At 42.0% G+C, this 18,620-nt stretch overlaps 1 protein-coding gene across 3 annotated transcripts in view; it reads right to left on the reverse strand.

The window, feature by feature from the left end:
- LOC134825650 (uncharacterized) overlaps window positions 1–18,620 on the reverse strand; it is a 30,955-nt gene that overhangs the window by 1,754 nt on the left and 10,581 nt on the right. For 2 of the 3 annotated variants that reach the window (XM_063837857.1, XM_063837856.1), the window contains 9 exons: window positions 16,863–16,990; window positions 15,177–15,349; window positions 14,858–15,020; window positions 14,488–14,688; window positions 12,155–12,251; window positions 11,672–11,796; window positions 4,045–4,363; window positions 2,758–2,928; window positions 113–247 (listed from right to left, as the gene is read on the reverse strand). In XM_063837857.1, coding sequence (XP_063693927.1) covers window positions 113–247; window positions 2,758–2,928; window positions 4,045–4,363; window positions 11,672–11,796; window positions 12,155–12,251; window positions 14,488–14,688; window positions 14,858–15,020; window positions 15,177–15,349; window positions 16,863–16,990 — 1,512 coding nt within the window. Of the gene's footprint in view, window positions 1–112; window positions 258–2,757; window positions 2,929–4,044; window positions 4,364–11,671; window positions 11,797–12,154; window positions 12,252–14,487; window positions 14,689–14,857; window positions 15,021–15,176; window positions 15,350–16,862; window positions 16,991–18,620 lie in introns of all 3 variants that reach the window. The other variant, XM_063837858.1, reaches the window with a different exon arrangement.

Consider the following 18,620-nt stretch of genomic DNA (forward strand, 5'->3'; position numbering starts at 1 on the left):
TACAGCTTCATAGCGCTTTCATGCCAAATCGCATAACGGTCTAATATGATAATATCTGATATCTAGCGAGGCCACCAGAATACCTTCTGGTTACCTCGGTTACTATGGTTACCTTCTCGAGATCCTGTGCTACGTCCTCAAAGTGGCTATCTTGAAAGGCTTTGGTTCGCATCTCGGACCGGAAGGCGTTCCTCCAGCCGTGGTGGTTTTCCATTCGTCCGTTTCTTGTGAGGTCCTCTGACACTGCCTGAAAAAGACTTTTTATACCCCTTAGAGGGCTGCTTCAGCAAGAGGGACAAGAGAAAGAGAAAAAAGACAAGAGAAAGAAGTTTTTAAGCGTGCAGGTTTTGAAAAGTTGTAGTTTTTATGTGGAGAGGGTATGGAGGTAATAGTGTGGAGGTAATAGTGGAGGTAATAGTGTGGAGGTAATAGTGTGGAGGTATAGTGTGGAGGTAATAGTGTGGAGGTAATAGTGGAGGTAATAGTGGAGGTAAAACTGGAGGTAATAGTGTGGAGGTAATAGTGGAGGTAATAGTGTGGAGGTAATAGTGTGGAGGTAATAGTGTAGAGGTAATAGTGTGGAGGTAATAGTGGGGAGGTAATAGTGGGGAGGTAATAGTGGAGTTAGTAGTGTGGAGGTAATAGTGTGGAGTGTGGAGGTAATAGTGTGGAGGTAATAGTGTAGAGGTAATAGTGTGGAGGTAATAGTGGGGAGGTAATAGTGGGGAGGTAATAGTGGAGTTAGTAGTGTGGAGGTAATAGTGTGGAGTGTGGAGGTAATAGTGTGGAGGTAATAGTGTGGAGGTAATAGTGTGGAGGTAATAGTGTGGAGGTAATAGTGTGGAGGTAATTGTGTGGAGGTAATAGTGTGGAGGTAATAGTGTGGAGGTAATAGTGTAGAGGTAATAGTGTGGAGGTAATAGTGTGGAGGTAATAGTGTGGATGTAATTGTGGAGGTAATAGTGGAGGTAATAGTGTGGAGGTAATAGTAGAGGTAATAGTGGAGGTAATAGTGTGGAGGTAATAGTGTGGAGGTAATAGTAGAGGTAATAGTGGAGGTAATAGTGTGGAGGTAATAGTGTGGAGGTAATAGTGTGGAGGTAATAGTGTGGAGGTGATAGTGTAGGTAATAGTGTGGATGTAATTGTGGAGGTAATAGTGTGGAGGTAATAGTGTGGAGGTAATAGTGTGGAGGTAATAGTGGAGGTAATAGTGTGGGTAATAGTGTGGAGGTAATAGTGTGGAGGTAATAGTGTGGAGGTAATAGTGGAGGTAATAGTGTGGAGGTAATAGTGGAGGTAATAGTGTGGAGGTAATAGTGTGGAGGTAATGGTGTAGAGGTAATAGTGTGGAGGTAATAGTGTGGAGGTAATAGTGTGGAGGTAATAGTGGGGAGGTAATAGTGGAGGTAATAGTGTGGAGGTAATAGTGTGGAGGTAATAGTGGGGAGGTAATAGTGGAGGTAATAGTGTGGAGGTAATAGTGTGGAGGTAATAGTGGAGGTAATAGTGTGGAGGTAATAGTGTGGAGTGTGGAGGTAATAGCGTATTCTTAGCGTCTATTAGAGTGTAAGCTGGAAAATAAATAGTGTGTAATTGCAAGACTATGTGGAGAGTGCTTTCTTTGACACAGTTTCTCCCATTGTATAGCTTTATATTTAGTAAGATGTGGTTACCAGACTGACGAAAGCAGTTCACTAATCATCATAATGATGGGTCATTTGTTCACGAAATTAGTAGGACTGAATGCTAGCATAGCCCATAGGCTAAATAAGAGATAAGATAGAGCAGCTTTCTAAGTGTTACTAGCGCGTTACTATGGTTTGCTATTAGCGCGTTACTATGGTTACTATTAGCGCGCCCAGGTCAATATCATTAAAAATATGTCGTATATTATTATATCTGGGTGAAATATGTCATGGTTTTTATCACCCGATGGGGCATTTTTGGGCCCCACAATGATCCAAATTGGCAGAGCCCGATCCAGGGGGACAAAGCCTGCTACAGGCGAGTCCTACAAAAATTTATTAAAAAATTCTTAACTTTTTTGATATAATTTTTCAAACACAAGGATATTTTTTATATGATATCCCCCGTCAGATATTTAGATCCATGTCAAATATGCGCTCATCTTATCAAATATGCGGGGACGTTTTTCATGTCAAGTTTAGCCTGTAAAATACAGGTAAAAATATGCGTGAACTTTCTCAGATATTTGTAAATCATGACATGATGTCAAGATTTCGGATGTCATGATTTCGGATGTCATGAAAATATCAAAATATTCGCAAAATTTTTTCAAGAAAATTTTTCGAAAAAAATTTTTTTTAAAGGAATTCTGCAATCAACTATTTCTGAAATTAAATTAATTTGTAACAAAATTTAACAATAATTTTGTTATGTCGTGGTTTTCCTTCGAAATATGTCGTATATTAATATGCGAAATATGTAATGATATTGACCTGGGTTAGCGCGTTACTATGGTTACTGTAGCGCGTTACTATGGTTACTGTAGTGCAACGTTAAGCCATCGGAGCAATAGTACATGAATAAGTATAAGCAGAGCTGCATAGTGGATGTAGATCGAGATACCAACTATCAGTATAAATAGCTAAATGCAATGCTTGTATAAGTATAAACTATCAAGGTAATAGCTACAGTCAACTGGATAGCATAGTTAGATCTCCACCTAATAACTATAGTTAAAGTAATAACCACAGTAACGCTTAAAACCATAGTAACAGTAATTATTAGTTACCTCTTCCTCAGCTCTTGTTTGTTTCACAACCTCATCTAAAACTGCACACTTCATCATAGCATTACCACCTCTGTACCGACCTCCTCCTCCTCCTCCACTCTTCTTTCCTCGTTGCGACTTCTTCTTCTCTTCACAATTGTTCTCATCTCCAAACCCGTCCTCGTCTAGAAGCTGTAAATGTTTAATCTTAGAGTGGCTGGTGACCAAGTAACCAAATGGCTGGTTACCAAGCAACCAGTTAATTTGAAGGTCAGTGTGGAGTGACATTGAATATGGAGGATCGATCTAGCGACCTCAAAAGTCGATCTGGGGAAGCCACAGAAAATGTGGATGATTTCATTTACTTAGGCTCCAGGATTGAGAGCACAGATAGGGAGATAAGGGTTAGAAAAGGAAAAGCATGGGGTGCCCTACATAGACTGAAGGATATCTGGAAATCGAAGAGCCTTAAGATAAGATTGTTCATAGCGGCTTGTGAGTCAGCACTGCTCTACGGATCAGAAACCTGGAAACTGACAAAGGCTCAAGAGAAAAGTTTGGACGGGACATACACAAAGATGCTACGTACGGTGCTGGGTATCTCATGGAAGGACAAGGTCAGCAATATAACTTTGTATGGTAGCCTACCAAGGCTGTCAAACAATTTACGAAGCAGGAGATTAAAATGGCCGGACACTGCATCCGACATCCTGAGCTACTTGCCAGTGATTTAGTCTTATGGGAACCTACGCACGGTAGAGCACGGCAAGGCCGACCAAGACAAAGCTACTTGTCTATGTTACTAAGGGAAGTTGGGACAAACTCTAAAGAGGAACTGCGAACCCTGATGCGGGACAGGAATATATGGAGGGGTTATCTGGTGTAGATCGGACTTAGTTCCGACATAGTAGAAGTAGTAGTAGTCATGACGTTACCATGGTTACTAGCAGTAGTAGTAGTAGTAGTAGTAGTAGTAGTAGTAGTAGTAGTAGTAGTAGTAGTAGTAGTAGTAGTAGTAGTAGTAGTAGTAGTAGTAGTAGTAGTAGTAGTAGAAGTAGTAGTAGTAGTAGTAGTAGTAGTAGTAGTAGTAGTAGTAGTAGTAGTAGTAGTAGTAGTAGTAGTAGTAGTAGTAGTAGTAGTAGTAGTAGTAGTAGTAGTAGTAGTAGTAGTAGTAGTAGTAGTAGTAGTAGTAGTAGTAGTAGTAGTAGTAGTAGTAGTAGTAGTAGTAGTAGTAGTAGTAGTAGTAGTAGTAGTAGTAGTAGTAATAGTAGTAGTAGTAGTAGTAGTAGTAGTACAATAAATAGTCACCTCAAGAAGAGTAGCATTCTTGGCGGCAGCGTTTTTATCTTCCTCCTTCTTCTTTTCCTCCTCCTCTTCTTTAGATCTATCAGAGGAGTTAGACAGGTTTGATAGAGTTGATGTCATGACGTTACCATGGTTACTAGTGACGTTCTTCTTGTCAGATTTAGAAGTCACGTGACCATTAGAGATATTCTTCTTTACGGTTCGAGGAGTCATGACGTTACCATGGTTACTAGGAGACCTGCACCGCGCTATTATTGAGTTCTTAACGTTAGCAAGGTCTGATTTTGTAGGAACTCCTAGTCTTTTCCCACTCTTTGATTTTCTGAGGGTAGTTTAAATATGGGATATAGTCGGTTGGGGAGATGAGGTACTAACTTTTTATTATCAGGGGCAGGGGAGATGAGGTACTTACTTTTTATTATCAGGGGCAGGGGAGATGAGGTACTAACTTTTTATTATCAGGGGCAGGGGAGATGAGGTACTAACTTTTTATTATCAGGGGCAGGGGAGATGAGGTACTAACTTTTTATTATCAGGGGCAGGGGAGATGAGGTACTAACTTTATATTATCAGGAGCAGGGGAGATGAGGTACTAACTTTTTATTATCAGGGGCAGGGGAGATGAGGTACTAACTTTTTATTATCAGGGGCAGGGGAGATGAGGTAGTAACTTTTTATTATCGGGGACAGGGGAGATGAGGTACTAACTTTTTATTATCAGGGGCAGGGGAGATGAGGTACTAACTTTTTATTATCAGGGGCAGGGGAGATGAGGTACTAACTTTTTATTATCAGGGGCAGGGGAGATGAGGTAGTAACTTTTTATTATCAGGGGCAGGGGAGATGAGGTACTAACTTTTTATTATCAGGGGCAGGGGAGATGAGGTACTAACTTTATATTATCAGGAGCAGGGGAGATGAGGTACTAACTTTTTATTATCAGGGGCAGGGGAGATGAGGTACTAACTTTTTATTATCAGGGGCAGGGGAGATGAGGTAGTAACTTTTTATTATCGGGGACAGGGGAGATGAGGTACTAACTTTTTATTATCAGGGGCAGGGGAGATGAGGTACTAACTTTTTATTATCAGGGGCAGGGGAGATGAGGTAGTAACTTTTTATTATCAGGGGCAGGGGAGATGAGGTACTAACTTTTTATTATCAGGGGCAGGGGAGATGAGGTACTAACTTTATATTATCAGGAGCAGGGGAGATGAGGTACTAACTTTTTATTATCAGGGGCAGGGGAGATGAGGTACTAACTTTTTATTATCAGGGGCAGGGGAGATGAGGTACTAACTTTTTATTATCAGGGGCAGGGGAGATGAGGTACTAACTTTATATTATCAGGAGCAGGGGAGATGAGGTACTAACTTTTTATTATCAGGGGCAGGGGAGATAAGGTACTAACTTTATATTATCAGGAGCAGGGGAGATGAGGTACTAACTTTTTATTATCAGGGGCAGGGGAGAGGAGGTACCAACTTTTTATTATCAGGGGCAGGGGAGATGAGGTACTAACTTTTTATTATCAGGGGCAGGGGAGATGAGGTACTAACTTTTTATTATCAGGGGCAGGGGAGATGAGGTACTAACTTTTTATTATCAGGGGCAGGGGAGATGAGGTACTAACTTTATATTATCAGGAGCAGGGGAGATGAGGTACTAACTTTTTATTATCAGGGGCAGGGGAGATAAGGTACTAACTTTATATTATCAGGAGCAGGGGAGATGAGGTACTAACTTTTTATTATCAGGGGCAGGGGAGATGAGGTACTAACTTTTTATTATCAGGGGCAGGGGAGATGAGGTACTAACTTTTTATTATCAGGGGCAGGGGAGATGAGGTACTAACTTTTTATTATCAGGGGCAGGGGAGATGAGGTACTAACTTTTTATTATCAGGGGCAGGGGAGATGAGGTACTAACTTTATATTATCAGGAGCAGGGGAGATAAGGTACTAACTTTTTATTATCAGGGGCAGGGGAGATGAGGTAGTAACTTTTTATTATCAGGGGCAGGGGAGATAAGGTACTAACTTTATATTATCAGGAGCAGGGGAGATGAGGTACTAACTTTTTATTATCAGGGGCAGGTGAGATGAGGTACTAACTTTTTATTATCAGGGGCAGGGGAGATGAAGTACTAACTTTTTATTATTAGGGGCAGGGGAGATGAGGTACTAACTTTTTATTATCAGGGGCAGGGGAGATGAGGTACTAACTTTTTATTATCAGGGGCAGGGGAGATGAGGTACTAACTTTTTATTATCAGGGGCAGGGGAGATGAGGTACTAACTTTTTATTATCAGGGGCAGGGGAGATGAGGTACTAACTTTTTATTATCAGGGGCAGGGGAGATGAGGTACTAACTTTTTATTATCAGGGGCAGGGGAGATGAGGTACTAACTTTTTATTATCAGGGGCAGGGGAGATGAGGTACTAACTTTTTATTATCAGGGGCAGGGGAGATGAGGTACTAACTTTTATTATATTATCAGGGGCAGGGGAGATGAGGTACTAACTTTTTATTATCAGGAGCAGGGGAGATGAGGTACTAACTTTTATTATATTATCAGGGGCAGGGGAGATGAGGTACTAACTTTTTATTATCAGGGGCAGGGGAGATGAGGTACTAACTTTTTATTATCAGGGGCAGGGGAGATGAGGTACTAACTTTTTATTATCAGGGGCAGGGGAGATGAGGTACTAACTTTTTATTATCAGGGGCAGGGGAGATGAGGTACTTACTTTTTATTATCAGGGGCAGGGGAGATGAGGTACTAACTTTTTATTATCAGGGGCAGGGGAGATGAGGTACTAACTTTTTATTATCAGGAGCAGGGGAGATGAGGTACTAACTTTTTATTATATTATCAGGGGCAGGGGAGATGAGGTACTAACTTTTTATTATCAGGGGCAGGGGAGATGAGGTACTAACTTTTTATTATCAGGGGCAGGGGAGATGAGGTACTAACTTTTTATTATCAGGAGCAGGGGAGATGAGGTACTAACTTTTTATTATATTATCAGGGGCAGGGGAGATGAGGTACTAACTTTTTATTATCAGGGGCAGGGGAGATGAGGTACTAACTTTTTATTATCAGGGGCAGGGGAGATGAGGTACTAACTTTTTATTATCAGGGGCAGGGGAGATGAGGTACTAACTTTTTATTATCAGGGGCAGGGGAGATGAGGTACTAACTTTTTATTATCAGGGGCAGGGGAGATGAGGTACTAACTTTTTATTATCAGGGGCAGGGGAGATGAGGTACTAACTTTTTATTATCAGGAGCAGGGGAGATGAGGTACTAACTTTTATTATTATCAGGGGCAGGGGAGATGAGGTACTAACTTTTTATTATCAGGGGCAGGGGAGATGAGGTACTAACTTTTTATTATCAGGGGCAGGGGAGATGAGGTACTAACTTTTTATTATCAGGGGCAGGGGAGATGAGGTACTAACTTTTTATTATCAGGGGCAGGGGAGATGAGGTACTTACTTTTTATTATCAGGGGCAGGGGAGATGAGGTACTAACTTTTTATTATCAGGGGCAGGGGAGATGAGGTACTAACTTTTTATTAACAGGGGCAGGGGAGATGAGGTACTAACTTTTTATTATCAGGAGCAGGGGAGATGAGGTACTAACTTTTTATTATCAGGGGCAGGGGAGATGAGGTACTAACTTTTTATTATCAGGGGCAGGGGAGATGAGGTACTAACTTTTTATTATCAGGGGCAGGGGAGATGAGGTACTAACTTTTTATTATCAGGGGCAGGGGAGATGAGGTACTAACTTTATATTATCAGGGGCAGGGGAGATGAGGTACTTACTTTTTATTATCAGGGGCGGGGGAGATGAGGTACTAACTTTTTATTATCAGGGGCGGGGGAGATGAGGTACTAACTTTTTATTATCAGGGGCAGGGGAGATGAGGTACTAACTTTTTATTATCAGGGGCAGGGGAGATGAGGTACTAACTTTTTATTATCAGGGGCAGGGGAGATGAGGTACTAACTTTTTATTATCAGGGGCAGGGGAGATGAGGTACTAACTTTTTATTATCAGGGGCAGGGGAGATGAGGTACTTACTTTTTATTATCAGGGGCAGGGGAGATGAGGTACTAACTTTTTATTATCAGGGGCAGGGGAGATGAGGTACTAACTTTTTATTATCAGGGGCAGGGGAGATGAGGTACTAACTTTTTATTATCAGGGGCAGGGGAGATGAGGTACTAACTTTTTATTATCAGGGACAGGGGAGATGAGGTACTAACTATTTATTATCAGGGGCGGGGGAGATGAGGTACTAACTTTTTATTATCAGGGGCAGGGGAGATGAGGTACTTACTTTTTATTATCAGGGGCAGGGGAGATGAGGTACTAACTTTTTATTATCAGGGGCAGGGGAGATGAGGTACTAACTTTTTATTATCAGGTGCAGGGGAGATGAGGTACTAACTTTTTATTATCAGGGGCAGGGGAGATGAGGTACTAACTTTTTATTATCAGGGGCAGGGGAGATGAGGTACTAACTTTTTATTATCAGGGGCAGGGGAGATGAGGTACTAACTTTTTATTATCAGGGGCAGGGGAGATGAGGTACTAACTTTTTATTATCAGGGGCAGGGGAGATGAGGTACTAACTTTTTATTATCAGGGGCAGGGGAGATGAGGTAATAACTTTTTATTATCAGGAGCAGGGGAGATGAGGTACTAACTTTTTATTATCAGGGGCAGGGGAGATGAGGTACTAACTTTTTATTAACAGGGGCAGGGGAGATGAGGTACTAACTTTTTATTATCAGGGGCAGGGGAGATGAGGTACTAACTTTTTATTATCAGGGGCAGGGGAGATGAGGTACTTACTTTTTATTATCAGGGGCAGGGGAGATGAGGTACTAACTTTTTATTATCAGGGGCAGGGGAGATGAGGTACTAACTTTTTATTATCAGGGGCAGGGGAGATGAGGTACTAACTTTTTATTATCAGGGACAGGGGAGATGAGGTACTAACTTTTTATTATCAGGGGCAGGGGAGATGAGGTACTAACTTTTTATTATCAGGGGCAGGGGAGATGAGGTACTAACTTTTTATTATCAGGGGCAGGGGAGATGAGGTACTAACTTTTTATTATCAGGGCAGGGGAGATGAGGTACTAACTTTTTATTATCAGGGGCAGGGGAGATGAGGTACTAACTTTTTATTATCAGGGGCAGGGGAGATGAGGTACTAACTTTTTATTATCAGGGGCAGGGGAGATGAGGTACTAACTTTTTATTATCAGGGGCAGGGGAGATGAGGTACTAAACTTTTTATTATCAGGGGCAGGGGAGATGAGGTACTAACTTTTTATTATCAGGGGCAGGGGAGATGAGGTACTAACTTTTTATTATCAGGGGCAGGGGAGATGAGGTACTAACTTTTTATTATCAGGGGCAGGGGAGATGAGGTACTAACTTTTTATTATCAGGGGCAGGGGAGATGAGGTACTAACTTTTTATTATCAGGGGCAGGGGAGATGAGGTACTAACTTTTTATTATCAGGGGCAGGGGAGATGAGGTACTAACTTTTTATTATCAGGGGCAGGGGAGATGAGGTACTAACTTTTTATTATCAGGGGCAGGGGAGATGAGGTACTAACTTTTTATTATCAGGGGCAGGGGAGATGAGGTACTAACTTTTTATTATCAGGGGCAGGGGAGATGAGGTACTAACTTTTTATTATCAGGGGCAGGGGAGATGAGGTACTAACTTTTTATTATCAGGGGCAGGGGAGATGAGGTACTAACTTTTTATTATCAGGGGCAGGGGAGATGAGGTACTAACTTTTTATTATCAGGGGCAGGGGAGATGAGGTACTAACTTTTTATTATCAGGGGCAGGGGAGATGAGGTACTAACTTTTTATTATCAGGGGCAGGGGAGATGAGGTACTAACTTTTTATTATCAGGGGCAGGGGAGATGAGGTACTAACTTTTTATTATCAGGGGCAGGGGAGATGAGGTACTAACTTTTTATTATCAGGGGCAGGGGAGATGAGGTACTAACTTTTTATTATCAGGGGCAGGGGAGATGAGGTACTAACTTTTTATTATCAGGGGCAGGGGAGATGAGGTACTAACTTTTTATTATCAGGGGCAGGGGAGATGAGGTACTAACTTTTTAAAATCAGGGGCAGGGGAGATGAGGTACTAACTTTTTATTATCAGGGGCAGGGGAGATGAGGTACTAACTATTTATTATCAGGGGCAGGGGAGATGAGGTACTAACTTTTTATTATCAGGGGCAGGGGAGATGAGGTACTAACTTTTTATTATCAGGGGCAGGGGAGATGAGGTACTAACTTTTTATTATCGGGGCAGGGGAGATGAGGTACTAACTTTTTATTATCAGGGGCAGGGGAGATGAGGTACTAACTTTTTATTATCAGGGGCAGGGGAGATGAGGTACTTACTTTTTATTATCAGGGGCAGGGGAGATGAGGTACTAACTTTTTATTATCAGGGGCAGGGGAGATGAGGTACTAACTTTTTATTATCAGGGGCAGGGGAGATGAGGTACTAACTTTATATTATCAGGAGCAGGGGAGATGAGGTACTAACTTTTTATTATCAGGGGCAGGGGAGATGAGGTACTAACTTTTTATTATCAGGGGCGGGGGAGATGAGGTACTAACTTTTTATTATCAGGGGCAGGTGAGATGAGGTACTTACTTTTTATTATCAGGGGCAGGTGAGATGAGGTACTAACTTTTTATTATCAGGGGCAGGGGAGATGAGGTACTAACTTTTTATTATCAGGGGCAGGGGAGATGAGGTACTAACTTTTTATTATCAGGGGCAGGGGAGATGAAGTACTAACTTTTTATTATCAGGGGCAGGGGAGATGAGGTACTAACTTTTTATTATCAGGGGCAGGGGAGATGAGGTACTAACTTTTTATTATCAGGGGCGGGGGAGATGAGGTACTAACTTTTTATTATCAGGGGCAGGTGAGATGAGGTACTTACTTTTTATTATCAGGGGCAGGGGAGATGAGGTACTAACTTTTTATTATCAGGGGCAGGGGAGATGAGGTACTAACTTTTTATTATCAGGGGCAGGGGAGATGAGGTACTAACTTTTTATTATCAGGGGCAGGGGAGATGAGGTACTTACTTTTTATTATCGGGGGCAGGGGAGATGAGGTACTTACTTTTTATTATCAGGGGCAGGGGAGATGAGGTACTAACTTTTTATTATCAGGGGCAGGGGAGATGAGGTACTAACTTTTTATTATCAGGGGCAGGGGAGATGAGGTACTAACTTTTTATTATCAGGGGCAGGGGAGATGAGGTACTAACTTTTTATTATCAGGGGCAGGGGAGATGAGGTACTAACTTTTTATTATCAGGGGCAGGGGAGATGTGGTACTAACTTTTTATTATCAGGGGCAGGGGAGATGAGGTACTAACTTTTTATTATCAGGGGCAGGGGAGATAAGGTCCACTAGAGAAATCTGCGAGCCTCGTCGTGTTATTATCAGGGGCAGGGGAGATGAGGTACTAACTTTTTATTATCAGGGGCAGGGGAGATGTGGTACTAACTTTTTATTATCAGGGGCAGGGGAGATGAGGTACTAACTTTTTATTATCAGGGGCAGGGGAGATAAGGTCCACTAGAGAAATCTGCGAGCCTCGTCGTGAGCCTCTCCTGGAGGAAGGTGGACTAAGACCTTCTAGAAGGTGCTCTCCGATATCACTCATTGCCTGAAAGTTTCCAACAAAGTAACAGCAATGTTTACACATGTTACTAGTAACCATGGTTACACATGTCACTAGTAACCATGGTTACACATGTTACTAGTAACCATGGTTACACATGTCACTAGTAACCATGGTTACACATGTCACTAGTAACCATGGTTACACATGTTACAACACATAAACGTTCGTTGGAGTTCTTTTATTATTTCTACTAATACAAAAGCTCCAATGTTTTACCAAAGAGAAAATTTAACATGTGAAATCTGCAAAATTTAACACACTAGTGTTCTGGTAACTAGTCACTATGGTTACCATGCGGTTAATATAGCTACAATCAGAGACAAGAGGAAAAGTAACTCACCTCAAAGAGACTCTTCTCTGAATCCCACTCTCTGACAGGGGGGAACATTAAAGGGGCACTGGGGGCAGGAGGCGAGGGGGGACTTTCTCTGTCAGTCCTGATGGAGGGGGGTTATATTATTAGTTCATAACATTATATAATTATATTATTAGTTCATAATATTATATAATTATATTATTAGTTCATAATAATCTTTATAATCTAGTTTATTAGCAACTATCCAGTATCCTGGTTATTACCATTGTACGACCTCTACACCATGACTGTGATTAGTACTGGAGAGTGGAGGTGTATATTCTATATTAGTGCTAGTATTAGAGGTGTATCAATAATGTCACTGGAATATGAAAATGTTGCACAATAACCCCAATAAATAAGGCTACCAATGGGTTAGGGTAAATAATGTTAAGGTAGTGTTAAAATACAATACTTGAAGGTAGGTATATCAAATACATTCTCATTTCAATAGCTTAATTAAAAGTTTATATTTTTACTTTGATGTCATTACACTCTAAACTTGATCAGACAAAGAAGCTAGTTGTTGGCTAACCTAGGAGTAGGGTTGCCTGGTTACCTGGTTACTAACCTAGGAGTGGGGTTGCCTGGTTACTAACCTAGGAGTGGGGTTACCTGGTTACTTAGTTACTAACCTAGGAGTGGGGTTACCTGGTTACTTAGTTACTAACCTAGGAGTGGGGTTGCCTGGTTACCTGGTTACTAGCCTAGGAGTGGGGTTGCCTGGTTACTAACCTAGGAGTGGGGTTACCTGGTTACTAACCTAGGAGTGGGGTTACCTGGTTACTTAGTTACTAACCTAGGAGTGGGGTTGCCTGGTTACCTGGTTACTAACCTAGGAGTGGGGTTACCTGGTTACTTGGTTACTAACATAGGATTAGGGTTGCCTGGTTACCTGGTTACTAACCTAGGAGTGGGGTTGCCTGGTTACCTGGTTACTAACCAAGGAGTGGGGTTACCTGGTTACTTGGTTACTAACCTAGGAGTGGGGTTGCCTGGTTACCTGGTTACTAACCAAGGAGTGGAGTTGCCTGGTTCCTAACCTAGGAGTGGGGTTACCTGGTTACTTGGTTACTAACCTAGGAGTGGGGTTGCCTGGTTACCTGGTTACGAACCTAGGAGTGGGGTTGCCTGGTTACTAACCTAGGAGTGGGGTTGCCTGGTTATTTGGTTACTAACCTAGGAGTGGGGTTGCCTGGTTACCTGGTTACGAACCTAGGAGTGGGGTTGCCTGGTTACGAACCTAGGAGTGGGGTTGCCTGGTTACCTGGTTACGAACCTAGGAGTGGGGTTACCTGGTTACTAACCTAGGAGTGGGGTTACCTGGTTACTAACCTAGGAGTGGGGTTGCCTGGTTACTAACCTAGGAGTGGGGTTACCTGGTAACGAACCTAAAAGTGGGGTTGCCTGGTTACCTGGTTACTAACCTAGGAGTGGGGTTGCCTGGTTATCTGGTTACTAACCTAGGAGTGGGGTTGCCTGGTTACCTGGTTACTAACCTATGAGTGGGGTTGCCTGGTTACCTGGTTACTAACCTAGGAGTGGGGTTACCTGGTTACTAACCTAGGAGTGGGGTTGCCTGGTTACCTGGTTACGAACCTAGGAGTGGGGTTACCTGGTTACTAACCTAGGAGTGGGGTTGCCTGGTTACTAACCTAGGAGTGGGGTTACCTGGTAACGAACCTAGGAGTGGGGTTGCCTGGTTACCTGGTTACTAACCTAGGAGTGGGGTTGCCTGGTTATCTGGTTACTAACCTAGGAGTGGGGTTGCCTGGTTACCTGGTTACTAACCTATGAGTGGGGTTGCCTGGTTACCTGGTTACTAACCTAGGAGTGGGGTTACCTGGTTACTAACCTAGGAGTGGGGTTGCCTGGTTACCTGGTTACTAACCTAGGAGTGGGGTTACCTGGTTACTAACCTAGGAGTGGGGTTGCCTGGTTACCTGGTTACTAACCTAGGAGTGGGGTTACCTGGTTACTAACCTAGGAGTGGGGTTGCCTGGTTACCTGGTTACTAACCTAGGAGTGGGGTTGCCTGGTTACCTGGTTACTAACCTAGGAGTGGGGTTGCCTGGTTATCTGGTTACTAACCTAGGAGTGGGGTTACCTGGTTACTAACCTAGGAGTGGGGTTGCCCGGTTACTAACCTAGGAGTGGGGTTGCCTGGTTACCTGGTTACTAACCTAGGAGTGGGGTTACCTGGTTACTAACCTAGGAGTGGGGTGGCCTGGTTACCTGGTTACTAACCTAGGAGTGGGTTGCCTGGTTACCTGGTTACTAACCTAGGATTAGGGTTGCCTGGTTACCTGGTTACTAACCTAGGAGTAGGGTTGCAGGTCTTCATGAGAGTAGTGCTGCTGCCCGAGGTAGAGTTACAAGCTGACGTGTTGTTCTGAGCCCAGACCCAACTACTCATGTTTACTGAGTTTTGTATGAGGTGCTCCACTGCTGACATTCCGAACCATTTACACACGTTTGGTATGCCTTTACTCCTCTTCCTCTTAGTGAGGTGGGTGTACCTGGATAATAATAACAGGTGAGGTGGGTGTACCTGGATAATAGTAACAGGTGAGGTGGGTGTACCTGGATAATAATAACAGGTGAGGTGGGTGTTGAGTGCACACCCTCTAGATGCACACATTCTCCTGAAAGTAAGAGTAGAAATACTGATAAATGACAGTGTCTCACTTGTCTAGATGGAAGATGGTCTGATTAGGTTCTGTTTGGAGTTGATCAGGAGCTGTCGTCTCCAGCAGGTTTGTCTGACTCCTGTCTGAGGAGGGGTCTTTCTCCGTCTGTGTCTCTGAATCTGACGTTACGAACCTGATCTTCATGTCTTGAGAGGACACTCCTGAAATTAATAGTGCTATTACCATGAGGCGGGGGCGGGTGGACAAAGGTTCGTCAGCTCAGCAGCCCAGAAGTGAAAGTCAGTCCTGATCGGCACAAGACTGAGGATGATACTTCTAGATAATAACACAAACTCCCAGTATGATATAAGTCTAACCTGAAGTAGTCTCTGAAGCTGTACCATCCTTCTCTGTTGATTTTCTAAGTATGGAGGGGCGCCCACACGGTACAGTACCGTTACTCTTACCAACTCCAGGTACAGTACCGTTACTGCGGGGCTTGGAGGCATCTCCGTTGTCTCTTACTCTGTTACTTGACTGATGGAGTTGCCTGAGAATAGGGACTGTTACCATGGTTACTAATAGTGAGTTACTAAGTTACTTAGTAACAGATCTATAACTTACTAAGATATGGACTGTTACCATGGTTACTAATAGTGAGTTACCTCTCTATCACTAAGTGATTACAACTTCCTCTCCTATTCTGAACCGTCATTAACATTAACACAAATAACACAATATACTACTACACTACAAAATATAACACTACTGCGAATATTATAAAACTAAAATACAGATTTTAGTACAAGGAAAATTAATGTAGCCCAATTGAAGGAAATCTAAGTGGGTGAGTGAGTGAAGTTGTATGAATTGTTGTTATGACAATGGGTTACCATGGTAACAATGGCTACAACGAGTAACCATAATAATAATGGTAATAATGGCTACAATGTGTTACCATGGATACAACTTTACAATACAAACTATGAGTTACATAGTAACTGATTTAATTATTTTACCTGACTGGGAGAAACACCACAACTATTGCACCGCGGAAGAAAAAGACGCGAATGTAGCAGAATGTAAACATGACAGGAGTCAGAGGAAGAAATGAGTAGAATGATAATAAAGGGGTAAAAATAGCAATCAATTGTTTATTGAGATAACAGCTTATCCTTCTTTTGTATAGGAGTTGACAAAGAGAGAGCATTTCAAACAACGTCAATCAGAGCTGAAAAAAGAGCACAAAGAACTGGTTGTCATGGCAACAAAGGTCTGTAACAGGAAGATAGAGAGTTTGCTAATAATGAGGGATATACTACTGCTCGCTTACTCTGTCAATTTGTAACATCACTAACTCATCATATTTTACTATATGTAATATATAATATATACTAGTAATCCTTGTAATTATTACCTCATCAATTGTCTTGCTATCTTAATTGTAATTACCAATTACAAATAATAAAGTAATAAGATACACACACGTAACCAGTTCATTAAAATGTTCATTTGTGGTGCAATTTCAGGTAGTTTACAGTAACACGTACACCTTGTAGCATGTATATTGTATATATACATTATACATGCTACAAGTTTATAAACTACAGCAATGAGTGCTGTTGTACACTCATTATTTTATCATTTCAACCTGTTATTTCATTAATTACCTGCTATTTTATTAATTAAACCAAAACATCACTTAAAAATATTATACACATTAAATTCAAGTGGGACATGATCATGATATACATCAGTCATTAAGAACATAACTGCATGGATAATTAATGATATACGATAGTACATAATTACATAATTACATATAATCATGTAGCGACAGTAAGACTGTGTACACAGATAGTTGTAACATGACCAATATAGCTGCTTATTAAGGTTGCAAAGTAGCATTACATAGTTACAAGGTTGCAGGTTGTACTGAGTACACTACAAGCCTTTGCCCTTTACTGCCTTTATATCATGATATATAAATTTTATAACATTATTTGCTTTAAGGTAGCGTAGAACGTATAACATATTATAAAAATGAAACAGTAATGACTCACATGTTAATAGGCTGAATGAAGGCAGGACGAGAGGAGCGAGGTTTGAGAGTCCCGGACTCGAGCGAACTGTCCGAGTCGTACCCAATACTCTCACAAGACAAGTGGGACTCACATTGCGAGGAAATACTCTGAGGAGAAAGGTATTTGTGAAGGAGCAGCAGATAATACAGGTAAGCAATGAAATGTAAGGTAATGGTTGAAACAATGTGAGGTGCCAGTTTAGCAGTTCACAATAGAAGTAATAATGCAGTGGGTAACCATGGTAACAGTGGGTCCCGACTCAAAGTCTACGAGTAGTAGACTCAACCTTTGTTCTGGGATAATCTAGTTTATGAAGGAGCAACCAGTGAGATTCACAATACATGAGTTTCATTGACACCGCTCGCACTATATGATCAGTAAGGACAGAGGGTAGCAGCATGAATATAAATTATAAATATAGTTTATAAGAAGTGTCCATATTGAGCGGGGGAGAGGGGGGAGGTGTTTGCAGTGTCCATCTTGGGAGGGGAGGGAGGCGGGGGAGAGCAGCCTTGATGTTTGTAGTGTTTATTTAGACTATACAGACTTACAAAAGAAGACTATTTAACAACAGGTGTCCGAGGTGTTATGGAAAGTTACAGGTAAAAGTTACAGAAAATAACAGAAAATAACAATTCCTAAAGAACAGCTACAAATCCTACGTCTACTGATGTACAAAACCAAACACACCTTTTCCGGCGTTATTTCATCAGAAATATCAGGCAAAACTAAGCGACGGTACGAAGGCTTTGTTTTTTAGAAATGATATTGGTAAGTATCACTATTAGCTGCTACAGGTGTCACGTGTTGTCATGGTATCACTATTAGTTGTTACTGTGAAACCAGACACGACCATACTTCCCGTCACATCGGCTATTTTTCCAAATTTTTGCCTGTTTTTTAAAGCATAAAAACTTAAAACTCTCATAGATTTAACTGAAACACGTTTAAACCTAAAGTCAGTTGACTAATGTGATAGTTATTAATGTGTTGATGAGGTCACAGTTGTATCACAGAATTACATATTTCAGGACATATAATATCGGTGTATATCACGGAGGCAAGAACAGTGTAACAGTATTCAACTGTTATAGTAAAGACTAGGGAGACCCTGAAAAGGCTGGGGGTGGAGGGTGGGTTTGGGGGGCTCGGGCTCCAGTCTTACTTTGAGAGGATGAGATTTCATTCACCTGAGGTCTACAACACAACCAACAATCAACATGGGTACTGGTTACTGGTTACTGGTTACTGGTTACTGGTTACTGGTTACTGGTTACTGGGTACTGGTTACTGGGTACTGGTTACTGGGTACTGGGTACTGGTTACTGGGTACTGGTTACTGTTACTGGGTACTGGTTACTGGTTACTGGTTACTGGTTACTGGTTACTGGTTACTGGGTACTGGTTACTGGGTACTGGTTACTGGTTACTGGGTACTGGTTACTGGTTACTGGTTACCGGGTACTGGTTACCGGTTACCGATTACTGGTTACTGGTTACTGGGTACTGGGTACTGGTTACTGGTTACTGGTTACTGGATACTGGTTACTGGGTACTGGTTACTGGGTACTGGTTACTGGTTACTGGTTACTGGTTACTGGTTACTGGGTACTGGTTACTGGGTACTGGTTACTGGGTACTGGTTACTGGGTACTGGTTACTGGGTACTGGGTACTGGTTACTGGGTACTGGTTACTGGGTACTGGTTACTGGGTACTGGTTACTGGGTACTGGTTA

This window comes from Bolinopsis microptera, unplaced genomic scaffold (genome assembly GCF_026151205.1).
Source record: "Bolinopsis microptera isolate Bmic1 unplaced genomic scaffold, MBARI_Bmic_1.0 sca2, whole genome shotgun sequence".
NCBI lineage: Eukaryota > Metazoa > Ctenophora > Tentaculata > Lobata > Bolinopsidae > Bolinopsis > Bolinopsis microptera.